The sequence below is a fragment of the Lithobates pipiens genome, unplaced genomic scaffold, assembly GCF_037356315.1.
Source record: "Lithobates pipiens isolate NorthernLeopardFrog02 unplaced genomic scaffold, aLitPip1_a1.2 Scaffold_10, whole genome shotgun sequence".
NCBI lineage: Eukaryota > Metazoa > Chordata > Amphibia > Anura > Ranidae > Lithobates > Lithobates pipiens.
In genome coordinates, this window is record NW_027507686.1 from 50,792,858 (window position 1) to 50,806,376 (window position 13,519).

The 13,519-nt window shown below is 43.5% G+C and overlaps 1 protein-coding gene and 1 long non-coding RNA gene across 2 annotated transcripts in view; one reads left to right on the forward strand and one right to left on the reverse strand.

Moving 5' to 3' along the window:
• The window catches only part of LOC143930388 (uncharacterized), a 66,451-nt gene that overhangs the window by 14,928 nt on the left and 38,004 nt on the right, over window positions 1-13,519 (forward strand). The window lies entirely within an intron of this gene.
• GAN (gigaxonin) overlaps window positions 1-13,519 on the reverse strand; it is a 62,017-nt gene that overhangs the window by 7,564 nt on the left and 40,934 nt on the right. The window contains exons 8-9 of the mRNA XM_077454665.1: window positions 1,178-1,314; window positions 967-1,095 (exon numbers count right to left, since the gene is read on the reverse strand). Of these exons, the coding sequence (XP_077310791.1) occupies window positions 967-1,095; window positions 1,178-1,314 (266 nt within the window). The remainder of the gene's footprint in view (window positions 1-966; window positions 1,096-1,177; window positions 1,315-13,519) is intronic.

Here is a 13,519-nt window from a genome sequence, read left to right on the forward strand (position 1 = left end):
AGACCAAAAGGATGTCGGTAAGGGACATTTCAGAGACTGATGTAAAAACAAAAAACACAAATTTTACATACTGTCCCTGGTTTTACTGAGGCTGGCAACCCTGATGGGGCCCCCTAGTGGCATGGGGCCCTCAGGCAGTGCCCGAGTGGCCCAATGGTCAGTCCGCCCCTGACTGTATCTGCACTGTGCAGACATACATGCCCCTGGCTGCCCTATGCAGCCTCTCTGACTCCTGGGAAGGATTGAGGTCTTCCAGACCCCTTATTAGAGACTTCCTGTCTCTCTAGTGGAGCCCCAAACTATTGTCAGGTCCTAGATTATAAAGTCTGACCCAGACACAGGATTGGAGACTCCTTCCCTCCCAAAGTACTTCAAAAGTCTCCAAGTTCCAGACCCCGATTCAGAAGTTACAAAACACAGTGCTCTAAATTGACATTCTGAAGTCCCTCACTCTGCATATGTGCAAACCTTGTGTCACTTTCTCTTATGTTTTCACAGTGGCAGGACCTTGCACTGCCACAATACAAAATGTAGAAAGTAATTAGCAAGCTTAATGTGGATGCAGCGTGCAAAGCCTGTAAATGGCTAATAATAATGTATGCAGTGTTCAAGGCTTCTTCAAAAAGGCAGTTAAGATTCTGGGGGGGGGGGGGGGGGGGGGGTTGAGTTTTCACTTTCTCCAAATCAAACATAAATCCTGGAGCACTTCACCATATGAGAAACCTAGGTGACACCTACTGTACACACCAGTGGTCATCAACCCTGTCCTCAGGGCCTACAACCAGGTTTTATGTATTACCTTGGGGAGATGCAGACTAGAATACTGCAATTACTGAGCAGCAAATTATATCGCCTGTGATGTATTTTAGTTATCTTGAAAACCTGGCCTGGTAGTGGGCCCTGAGGACAGGAGTTGATGGCCACTGGTATACACCATTGCCTGACTTTCTAAACATCAAAGTGTACCTTTTAAAGTCATCATGGTAGAATTCGGATTTACAAGCCACCATTTCACTGTTTTGTTCGTTTTCCCGACTTCTGACTCCACCAAAGACATAAAGTTCCATACCGACCCCACATGCTACTGCCCCAAACCTGCAGAGAAAATAGAAGTTAGTGAAGATACAGTTAGCAGGAAGAATTTCTCCATAAAATCACCATAAGTTTTCCCTCTCACCTTCTTTCTTTCAGGGGGCATATTGCTGTCCACTGCTGTGTTTTGGAATCATAACACTCAACGGACTCAAAAAGCTTTCCATACGATCCTCCTCCCATTGCATAGATTTTCTTCTTCATTGTGGCATAGCAGCCAATCTGTGATTAACCAACAAATGTCAAGTCAACACAAGCAGACTCTACAAATATATACTTTTTTTTTCACAATGCTTAGCCCACGTCTGCAGATAGTAGTTTAAAAAACCGTGTTGTGATTGATTCTCGTTTTAAACAGTTCTTCAGTGCTTGCTCATACTGCACCCTTTCCAGGTCATTTAGAACTAGACACTTACAGTATGTGTAATGTACATCTTGATCGATATCTCAAAGGGATAGGCTACCACACATCCTTGTTGAGACACAGTTCCTTGAAAAAGTGGCTGGCTGCAAAGTTCTCAGAAACAGAGCCCACTGAATTTTTGGCAGGATCAAGTTATTTCTTTTAACGGATATACAATGCCTTGAAAAAAAGTGTTCATACCCCTTAAAATTGTCAACATTTTGTCATATTGCAACCAAAAACGTAAATGCATTTTACTGGGATTTTATGTGATAGATGGACCAAACACAAAGTAGCACATAAATTGTGAAGTGTAAGGAAAATGATAAATGGTTTTCAAATTTTTTTTACAAATAAAATATCTGAAAAGTGTGGTGTGCATTTATAATCAGCCCCCCTGAGTCAATACTTTGTAGGACCACCCTTTGCTGCAATTACAGCTGCAAGTCTTTTTGGGGATGTCTCTACCAGCTTTGCACATCTAGAGGGACATTTTTGCCCATTCTTCTTTGCAAAAATAGTTCAAGCTCTGTCAGATTGGATGGAGAGCATCTGAACAGCAGTTTTCAAGTTTTGCCACAGGTTCTCAATTGGATTTAGGTCTGGACTTGACTGGGCCATTCTAACACATGCATATGCTTTGATCGAAACCATTCCATTGCAGCTTTGGCTGTACTTTCAGGGTTGTTGTCCTGCTGGAAGGTGATCCTCCCCAGTCTCAAGTCATTTGCAGACTCCAACAGGTTTTCTTCTAAGATTGCCCTGTATTTGGCTCCATCTATCTTCCCATCAGCTCTGACCAGCTTCCCTGTCCCTGCTGAAGAAAAGCATCGCCACAACATGATGTTGCCACCACCATGTTTCACAGATGAGGTGTTCAGGGTGATGTGCAGTGTTCGTTTTTCACCACACAAAGCGTTTTGCTTTTAGACCAAAAGTTCAATTTTGGTCTCATCTAACTAGAGCACCTTCTTCCACATGTTTGCTGTGTCCCCCACATGGCTTCTCACAAACTGCAAACAGGTCTTCTTTTGGCTCTCTTTCAACAATGGCTTTCTTCTTGCCACTCTTCCATAAAAAGGTCAGATTTGTGTAGTGCACGACTAATAGTTGTCCTGTGGACAGATTCTCCCACCTGAGCTGTGGACCTCTGCAGCTCCTCCAGAGTTACCATGGGCCTCTTGGCTGCTTCTCGTTTTAATGCTCTCCTTGGCTGGCCTGTCAGTTTAGGTGGACGGCAATGTCCTGGTAAGTTTGCAGTTGTGCCATATTCTTTCCATTTTCAGATGATGGATTGAACAGTGCTCCGTGAGACATTAAAAGTTTGGGATATTTTTCATAACCTAACCCTGGCTTTAAAACTTCTCCACAACTTTTTATCCCTAACCTGTCTGGTGTGTTCCTTGGCCTTCATGATGCCGTTTGTTCCCTAAGGTTCTCTAAAAAACCTCAGAGGACTTTACAGAACAGCTGTATTTATACTTAGATTACATTACACACAGGTGGACTCCATTTACTAACTAGATGACTTCTGAAAGCATTTGGTTCCACTAGATTTTAGTTAGAGGTATAAGAGTAAAAGGGAGTTGAATAGAAATGCACGCCACACTTTTCAGATATTTGTAAAACATCTCGAAAACCCATTTAGAATTGTCCTTCCACTTCACAATTATGTACCACTTTGTGTTGATCTATCACATAAAAATCCCAATAGAATACATTCATGTTTTTGGTTGTAACATGGAAAAATGTGGAAAATGTCAAGGGGTATGAATACTTTAAGGCACTGTAATGGCTTGGGTGGTGCAAACCTAATTTGAGGTATGTAGAATCACTGGCAAAAAATAAATGTAAAGGTGTGCTCTGCAGGACATAACAGCAAGGGGAAAATGTAACAAAGTATATTTTGCAGTGGATTTAGTCTTTTTCCTAGAGGCAGCACTCACTTGGCAGGTAATGATCATAGCGCAAGGCACACATGTAAAAATATATATACACCGAGCTGAACTCAGATCTATAGACTTTCTATATACACAAGAGGCCCATTTCTTTCAAATATTGTTCACAAATCTGTAAATGTGTGTTAGTGCACACTTCTCCTTTGCCAAAATAATCCATTCCCCTTACAGGTGTGGCATATCAAAATGCTGATTAGACAGCAGGATTATTGCACGTGTGCCTTAGGCTGGCCACAATAAAAGGCCACTGTAAAACGTGCAGTTTTATCACACAGCACAATGCCACGTCCCAAGTTTTGAGGGCAATTTGCATGCTGACTGCAGGAATATCCACCAGAGCTGTTGTCCTTGAATCGAATGTTAATTTCTCTACCATAAGCCATCTCCAAAAGAGGTTTCGGAGAATTTGCCAGTACATCCCACCGGCCTCACAACTGCAAACCACGTGTAACCACACCAGCCCAGGACCTCCACATTAAGCATCTTCACCTCAAAGACTGTCTGAGACTCGCCACCAGGACAGCTGCAACAATGAGTTAGCATAACCAAAGAATTTCTGCAAAAACTGCCAGAAACCGTCATCTGCATGCTCGACATCTTTATCGGGGTCTCAACCCGACTGCCATTCGTCATCGTAACTGACTTGAGTGGGCAAATGCTCACATTCGATGGCACCTGGCACTTTGGAGAGGTGTCCTCTTCACAGACGAATGCTGGTTTTCACTGTACAGGGCAGATGGCAGACAGCATGTACGGCGTTGTGGGTGAGCGGTTTGCTGATGTCAACATCTTGGATCGAGTGGCCCATAGTGGCAGTAGGGCTATGGTATGGGCAGGCGCATACTATGGACAACGAACACTGGTGCATTTTATTGATGGCATTTTGAATGCACAGAGATACCGTGACGAGATCCTGAGGCCCATTGTTGTGCCATTCATCCACAACCATCACCTCATGTTGCAGCATGATAATGCACGGCTCCATGTTGCAAGTATTTGTACACAATTGCTGGAAGCTGCAAATGTCTTAGTTCTTGCATGGCCAGCATACTCACAGGACATGTCACCCATTGAGCATGTTTGGATGCTCTGGATCGCCATATACAGCGTGTTCCAGTTTCTGCCAATATCCAGCAACTTCGCACAGACATTGAAGAGGAAAGGACCAACATTCCACAGGCCACAATCAACAACCTGATCAACTCCATGTGAAGGAGATGTGCTGCATTGCATAAGGCAAATGGTGTTCACACCAGATACTGACTGATTTTCAGACCCCCCTGACCCCACCAATACAGCAAGACCCCTTTCACACTAGGGTGCTTTGCTGGCGCTACAGCGCTAAAAATAGCACTTGCAAAGCGCCCTGAAACAACCGCTGCCGTCTCTCCAATGTGAAAGCCCAGAGGGCTTTCACACTGGAGCGGTGCGCTGGCAGGATGCTCAAAAAAGTCCTGCTAGCAGCATCTTTGGAGCGGTATATACACGGCTCCTAAACCGCTCCTGCCCATTGAAATCAATGGGGCAGCTCGGCTATACTGCTGACATAGCGCTGCTGTAGCGGCGCTTTGCGGTGGTTTTTAACCCTTTCTGGGCCGCAAGCGGGGGTTAAAATGTCCCAAACTAGCAGCCGAATAGCACCGCTAAAACGATGGTAAAGCAGCGCCAACAATAGCGCCGCTTTACCGCCGACGCCGCCCCAGTGTGAAAGGGCCCTAAAACTGCACATTTTAGAGTGGCCTTTTATTGTGGCCAGCCTGTGCAATAATCATGCTGTCTAATCAGCATCTTGATATGCCACACCTGTGAGGTGGATGTATTATCTTGGCAAAGGAGAAGTGCTCACTAACACAGGATCTATGAATAATATTTGAGAGAAATAGGCCTTTTGTGTACATAGAAAAAGTCGTAGATCTTTGCGTTCAGCTAATGATAAATAGGGGCAAACTCAAAAGTATTGCATTTATAATTTTACTCAGTGTATATACATTGAGAAAACCAAACAGCACTACCTTGTGAGTTTATGAGGTCTATATCACATTTGTGGTGCCCTCTGAAGAGCAACCCACATTCAAATTGCTCTTCAAAAGGGGCGTAAACCCTGTAATAACACACTGCCACGCTGCATTCTGTTGCGGTGCACCCCCATTAACCACATGCCGACCGGGCCATAGCCATAGCCAAAAGACGGCTACAGCGAGGTCGGCTTATTCTGGGTGGACGTCCTCACAGAATCCTGCTCCCGTGCTAGTAGCGGCCGTTTACCACGTGATCGCTCCGTCAAATGACGGCGGTTTCCCCCCTCTCTGTACCATTCAGTGCCCATATTCTGCCACTGCCAGTGCTGCCATACTTGGCGCCAATAAATTTAAACAAACAAATATTTTTTTATTTTATATTTTTTTACAGAATTTTCTGTATTTTTTTTTTTATATCGCAAAAAATAAAAAAACAGTGGTGATTAAATACCACCAAAAGAAAGTTCTATTTATGTGAAAAAAAAAAAGGACAAACATTTCATATGGGTACAGTAATTGTCATTCAAAATTTGAGAGCACCAAAAGCTGAAAATTGGTCTGGTTAGGAAGGGGGTTTAAGTGCTCAGTGGTTAAACTCAATAGGCAAAATTGACAAGCGGTAGTTTCAGTATTTCTACAGACAGAGGTAGCAGAGGAGCAGGCTGGGTTAAAGCTTAAAGCAATGGGCCCTGATGGTATTCATCCCAGAATTCTAAGAGAACTTGGAGGTATAGATTTTAGGCTAATAACAGATCTTTTTAATCAATCAAACAGAAATTCACTATGACTGGCGGACAGCTAATATTGTACCTATCCACAAGAAGGGTAGCAAGGTAGAAGCTGGCAATTACATGCCAGAGAGTTTAACATCAGCTGTAGTCAAGTTAATGGAATCACTCCTGAAAAGAAGACAATTTGCTGGACCCAAAGCAGCATGGCTTTACTGAGGGCAGATCATGTCAGACTAATCTGACTGGTTTTCTTTTTTCCACTATATCACTAATGTTTTGGACAAGGGTGGTGCTGTGGACATAACATATCTTGATTTCAGCAAGGTATTTGATACAGTTCCACATAATGATCTAATACAAAAGTTGTACAAGCTAACCCTTGGGTGGTTCAGTGGATATGCAGTTGGCGAAAGGAGAGATACCAGCATATGGTTGTAACAGAGCTGTTCCGCGTTTACTCAGTTGATACAGAGAGGACACAGACAGCCTGATCTACTCTATGGATGACTAGATGTCAACGGACAACTGAGTCTGACTGCCCTCTAATCCAATTCGGCTAGACGGAGGAGGATGGATCCCCTTCCATTTTTATTTTTATTTTTTTAGCAGACTGGATCTGATCAGAGGTAGCTGGGTGTAAACAGACACAATTCCATTTACACCCACCTGTCCATAGCAGTGAATGGACGGTCCGATCGGGTCTGCTTGAAAAACCGACAGGCAGACCTGGTCGCAATGACTTTGTGAAAGGGACCCAAGGTATTTATTTTTTGCTGATGACACAAAGGTGTGTAAATAGGGTCGATATCCCTGGAGGAGTCTGTAACATGGAACATAACTCGAAGATTGGTCAAAGAAGTGGAAACTGCAGTTTGTTTATAAACGTAAAATAATGCACCCACCCAGAGAAGAAGCCCTTGATAGACTACACTGTTGGCCAGCATTACAGAGAAAACAGATTTGGGGGTACTCATTTCAGATGACCACAAAATAAGCAGACAGTGTGGCTATGCAGTGGGAAAAGCAAATAGAATTCTATAAAGCATAACTAGAGGGATCACCAGTAGGAGGAAGGAGTTTCTGATTCCCCTACATAGATCTTTAGTGAGACATCATCTAGCATACTGTGTCCAGTTCTGGAGACCTCACTCACAGAAAGAGATTGAGAAGATAGAACAAGTCCAGAGATGGGTAACAAAAAAATGGTGAAAGATCTGAAGTATAAAAGATATCAGGAAAGACTTCAGGAACTTATTACGTACAGTCTGGAGCAAAGAAGGGAAAGGGGAGACGTGACTGAAACCTTTAAATACATGAAGGGTGTGAATAAGGTTCAGGAGGATTACAGTATTTTCTGTATGACGTCAAGATCAAGAACTCAAGAGAGACTTGACCTCAAACTAGCAGGAGGAAAGTTGAAAACTAATCTTATGCAGCATACACATGATCGAATTGTCCGGCGTACTTAGTCCGGCAAACAATCCGGCGGATAGTCCGGCGGACTTTCTACCGAACGGACTTGGCCACATAGAAAGTCTGACGTTTGCTAGCGCGATGACGTACAGCACATATGACGGGACTAGAAAAAGGAAGTTCAATAGCCAGTAGCTTCCTTTTCGTACTTGCTTCTGAGCATGCGTCATTCTTAGTCCGCCGGACTAGCATACTGACGAACGTATTGTCCGCTGAAACCCAAGTCTTTACGCTGAGAAAGTCCGCTGAAGCCCACACACGATCGAATTGTCCTGTGAAATGCGTTTCGGCGGACTAAGTATGCCGGACAATTCAATCGTGTGTACGTGGCATTAGAAAGTGTTTTACTGATAGAGTAGATGATGCTTGGAATAGACTTCCAGCAGAGGAACTGAATCAGTCAACAGTAAGTGGATTTAAACACGCTTGGGGCAAACAGATCTATACTATATAACACCCCCCCCCCCCACAAAAACATGTTTAATTATAAAATAAAATAAAATGCAGCAGGTGTGATAGACCACTTTGTCGTTTCTCTGCCGTCACTCTTCTATATGTTACCTCAACATTTTTTCTGATACACGTTTGTTGTCTCTTACTTGTTTTAAGAGATATCCTCTTTGTATTGCTTCCTATGTGTGAAATGCCTGGGGATCCTGCCAGTCCCCCCCTTTTCTATTTCAAACTGACCATGACTAGCTAGGCATGAGAGCACATCCTTCTTAGTGTGTTCAGTTTTCTGGCTGCGCTGGAAGAACAGAGAACAGCCCGCCTGTCTTCCGATGGTCAGACTTGTGCTGACACGATAACCTGCACAGCTAATCTCTGGAAAGATCAGTGTAGTGTTGCTTCTCCCCCAAGTTCCTTATGCATTTGAGAACAGAGATTATATTACTTATAGAAAGAGAATAAAAGAGAAGGGGGGAAAAAAAAAAAGCAAGAGAAATGGGTATTTATAATGTATTGACACACAGTGCGGCTTAGCCCCGTCTCCCATTCTCTGCTCACAGGATTTGATTGACAGCAGCAATGGCTCCCGCTGCTGTTTCTGTCAACAGAGAGAGATGCTGTAGAGGGGCACAGCCCTGGATCGAGAGAGGACTCTGGTAATTATAAAGGGGGGTTGGGTGATACAAATACTAGGAAATTTTATTACAGGTAAACATGTCCAAGCTTTAGAACCACTTTAAAGCGGAGTTCCGGGGGTCTGGGCTGCGGCAAATTACGTCATAGCTCGGCCCCCTCTTCTCTCCTCCTTCCCCACCACCAGGCCAGTAGGAGAGCGCTGCGGAGCCTTGCGCATGCACAGTAGGGACCCGGCATGAAGCCGTAATGCTACACTGCTGGGTTCCCTTACCCGCAATGGCAGCGACAGCCGATGGAAACATCGGCTGCGGTGCCGACATCGCAGGACAGGTACTCCAGGACAGGTAAGTGTCCTATTATTAAAAATCAGCAGCTGCAGTATGTGTAGCTGCTGGCTTTTAATTTTTGCTTGCAGAGGTGGACGGACCTCCACTTTAAGTTCTGCCCTGGGTCCTGGAGTCTAGAGGCTTTGGCTGGTTACAGCCTTCATTCCTGGGTCCACATCTTACCTTGTATCCAGAGCACATTATTAGTCTTAGACCACTGCCTATACAAATTGACTGATGCTCAGGGTTTTTTTTTTTTTATTCCTATCACGCTTTCTGCTGTGAGAGCCTGCAGCTGACTGGAAAGGCTGCGTGCTAACAACAATAATAAGTTACACTTACTGCCTGTTTGTGTAGGGTAGCTTTTTAGGGGATACCCTCTAAGGCATGCTGACCTGAGTTTAGTTAGTTGCTCAAGCAAGCTGATATTTTGTGTTTGTTTCATGCTATGGACTTGCTGTACAATGCCCTCCTGCATTGAATGGGGCTTGTTTCTTGTACAGGTCTGTTGCTGAGTATCCATGTCCTGCCCACTACCAGTTGAACCTGCCCACCTTATAATTAATATTTAAACTTAATTTTTTATTGAAAAATTTGAAAGCCTTTGTACAAAGTATCCACAATAAGGCAAGTGGTATAAGAAAGAGAAAGAGAGAGACCCCCTAATACTTACCTGAGCCCCATTGCAATCCAGCAATATGCACGAGAGGCTTTGGCTCTCCAGGGACTCTCCTTCCTCATTGGCTGAGACATTGGCTCTGGCTGCTGTCATTCACAGCCAGTTGGCAAATAAGAGAGAGGGGGCGAGAAGCGAGCCTGCTTGGGTGCCCCCATTGCCAGCTGCTTGCTCTGGGGGCAGGATGGAGAGGTCATTCCGCTGTTACAATCAAAAATCAGTGCGGATGTGCAGGCATGTGAATGAATGAACTACAAGTCCTGTCCTCCACCGTGGCAGACAGCTTCTAGTTCTCAATGGAGTACTAATGTGCTCATCAGCGCACTTGTAGTCTATGGACACTTCCCCCAGCTTTATAACTGAAAGCCCATACAGAGGTTAAAAAAAAAAAAAATAATAAATGCGTATTTTTATTTTTGCAAATAGATGTGCATTTATTTTGTTTTCCTTAAGGCTGGGTTCACACTAAGGAACAGAGGGGCTCACAACAAGGGGCCCGGTGCCTCTCCATTCACTGGTTCAGGTCCGATTTCAGCCCAAAGATGCACAGGGCTCCTGTACAATTCGCACTGTAGCCACTCCAGAGATGTGTGAACTGGCTCCATAGAGAGTCTGTCACAATCTCCTGCCATGCACTGGTGTGAACCCAGCCTCAAGGTGAGCTTAGCCTTTAAAGTTATGTAAAGTGTTTATTTCTTTTTAAAAACTGCTTCACTGTCTGTGCCTAGCCTCTTAAAAAAAAAAAAAAATTGTTTAAAATCAGAACATGTTAAATTAAATGTAATTGCATTAACGGACATACTTAATGGTGCCCTGCTCTGTTGGGGTTTTGGCTGTGCATTGCAGAGCATATCCTAGGGCTCACATTGTTAGGCGTTCCTTTCAAAAGCTGCCTTTGCTATTCAAACACAAAAAGGCATGCATCATAATGGCAAATGCAGCGTTTGCCAAGAAAAGCTGCATCTGACCCACTTTGCCTGTTCAAGCACACTCCAAATAGAACATGCTGCATCCAAAGAATTGCAGTGCAACGCCACGCAAAGCAGGTCAGACGCAGCCTTTGAACTGCTATGTGTACTAATTACGGTCAATGATTTGACAACAGATTTTAAATTGACCTGTGTTTGGCATGTGATCTAAATGCACATTACACACATGAAAACTCTCGTCGACACCCTTTAAAATGCTCTCAATTGGGACCCACTCTTCCCAAATATGCATATGGACTCTCTATTTAGGCCAATCAAAAGTTTGCACTCCACTCATCCTGACTAAAAACCACACTTACCCCTTGGCAACAAGATAAGTGAAATAATAAAAAATGCTTCACATAATGTTACCATGTTAATGCAGAACTACCCATGCATGTTTATTTTTTGCGGTACTAAAATTCTGCAAGTCTTGGCTTAGTTTAGAGTCCAAGTGCCAAACCAAATCATTTGCCAAGTTACATATTATGCACCACGCCTTTGTGCTCACCTTTATTGACCGACTTACTAATCTTTCCTTAAATACCCTTTTGAAAGAAGGTTTTTGAAAAAAAAGAAAAAAAAAAAAAAAAAAGTGTACACCTAGATTCTTTAGCCTGCCTGAAAGGGAATACTAGGAACCACAGGGCGGCTGTATTGTCCATAGAAGACACACCTAAGTTGTCTTTTTTTGAAAGAATATAAGTGACCAGTGGATGCCATATGAAATGGATCTGTGAATGGAAAACTACAAGTCCCATCTAAAAAGGTGTACATATCCAAATACTGTTTAAACAGGCATATTCGTGTATTGTGATAACTATTAAAGTGCTCAAAATAGTACTTCCTTTTTAAATAGTGATCGCTTATACTTCAATTAGGCAATAATGTGCTATTAATTCATAAAATAATTACAAGTCCATTCATTTAACAATTATTTTGTGTTGAAATACTTCATGTCGATCCTTCAACAATAATCTCCAATTCCAAAAATGTGTCACCATACCATGTGTTCAAGGCTTACAGAACTCTCACTTTAACCACAGATCAATGAGGCCTAATGATATATTGCAGGGATATGCAATTAGTGGACCTCCAGCTGTTGCAGAACTACAATTCCCATGAGGCATAGCAAGACTGAGAGCCACAAGCATAACACCCAGAGGCAGAGGCATGATGGGACTTGTAGTTTTGCAACAGTGGAAGATCCACTAATTGCATATCCCTGATATATTGTATTCTCTGTTCTCTGTATTGGCATCTCTTCTCCTATTCACTGGTGCCCCTCTCCAGATACTCCTCCTCAATATGCAGTATGTGTATATGGCTCCTTATGTTAATACTCCAGGTTACATAAGGCCATTCTGCATAACTCACAATGGTGAGGGGGTGGAACAAAAATGCACAGGCTCCCATAGTGTAGTATTTAAACCATCAATTTTCTTATTTATTAAAATGTATGTACTCACATTCAAAAACACGCTTCAAACATGAAAAACCTCAATGTACTGGCGTCTTCCTGTGTTACTTCCAGTTCGTGTCAGCCTCTCCTCTCTCCCTATGAGTCACATCAAGCCACACGCGACTTAATCAAGGGGGCCCCCCCCAGTGAAAAGGAGAAGAAAGATGCCAATATAAAAGAGAATACAATATATTATTAAGCCTAACTGATATGTAGTTAAGGTGAGAGTTCTGTGAGCCTTGAACACGTGGTGTGGTGACACGTTTTTGGAATCAGAGGTTATTGGCGACAGGTGAAGGCTCACTACAAAGCGACAGGTGAAGGATCAACACAAAGTATTTCAACACAGAAAATAAAATTTCTGATTTATGGACTTGTAATTATTTTATGAATTAATAGCACCTTATTGCCTAATTGAAGTAGAAGATCACTATTTAAAAAAAGAAGCACGGACCTATACGCTCCAGGTGGTATCGCTGCCCCTCCATTTTTCATAAAATTTACCCTACCATCCCTGACCTATGCTGGGGCTGTTTGCAGGCTCCTGTTATACTATGATTCATAGCTGTGACACTTGCCCACGTCTTGCTGCTTTTTGGGAAAAGATTTTGCAACGGTTTGCTGACCTGGTGGGTGATACCTTTCCCAACCAACCCCAGCTTACATTTTTATCCTTAACAGCAGATCAAAAAGAGTCGATTTAGATTTTTCTTGACCACAGCTTGCTCTGTTATTGCCAGATACTGGCGCCAATCTGACACACCAACCTTATCAGTTTGGGCTTGTGAAATGAATCAAATGGAATACTTGCAGAATATGGTAGCATGGGATGAAGATAAATCTGACCTCATAATCTACCGTATATACTCAAGTATAGGTCGATCCGAATATAAGCCGAGGCCCCTAATTTACCACAAAAAAATTGGGAAAACGTATTGACTCGTGTATAAGCCGAGGGTGAGACATGCAGCAGCTACTGTTACAGCGTCCATCCCTGTGTCCCTCCCTGTGTCCCTCCCTGTGTCCATTGCAGCCTACCTGTGCCAATCTGCAGCCTCTTTGTCCTTCTGCAGCTTCTGTGTGCCATTTTGCACCGATCTGCATGTATAAAAAACATATGGCGGCCATGCCAGGTTTCAAAAGCTGCGCCTCTGTCTGTGATAGGCAGAACACTCAATTTCGCAGCAGTCAGTGTTCCGCCTATCACGGACATCCTCTCATCCTCGTCCGTAGTATGAGGATGAGCGGATGTCCGTGATAGGCGGAACACTGACTGCTGGGAAATTGAGTGTTCCGCCTATCACAGACAGGGAGGCGCGGCTTTTG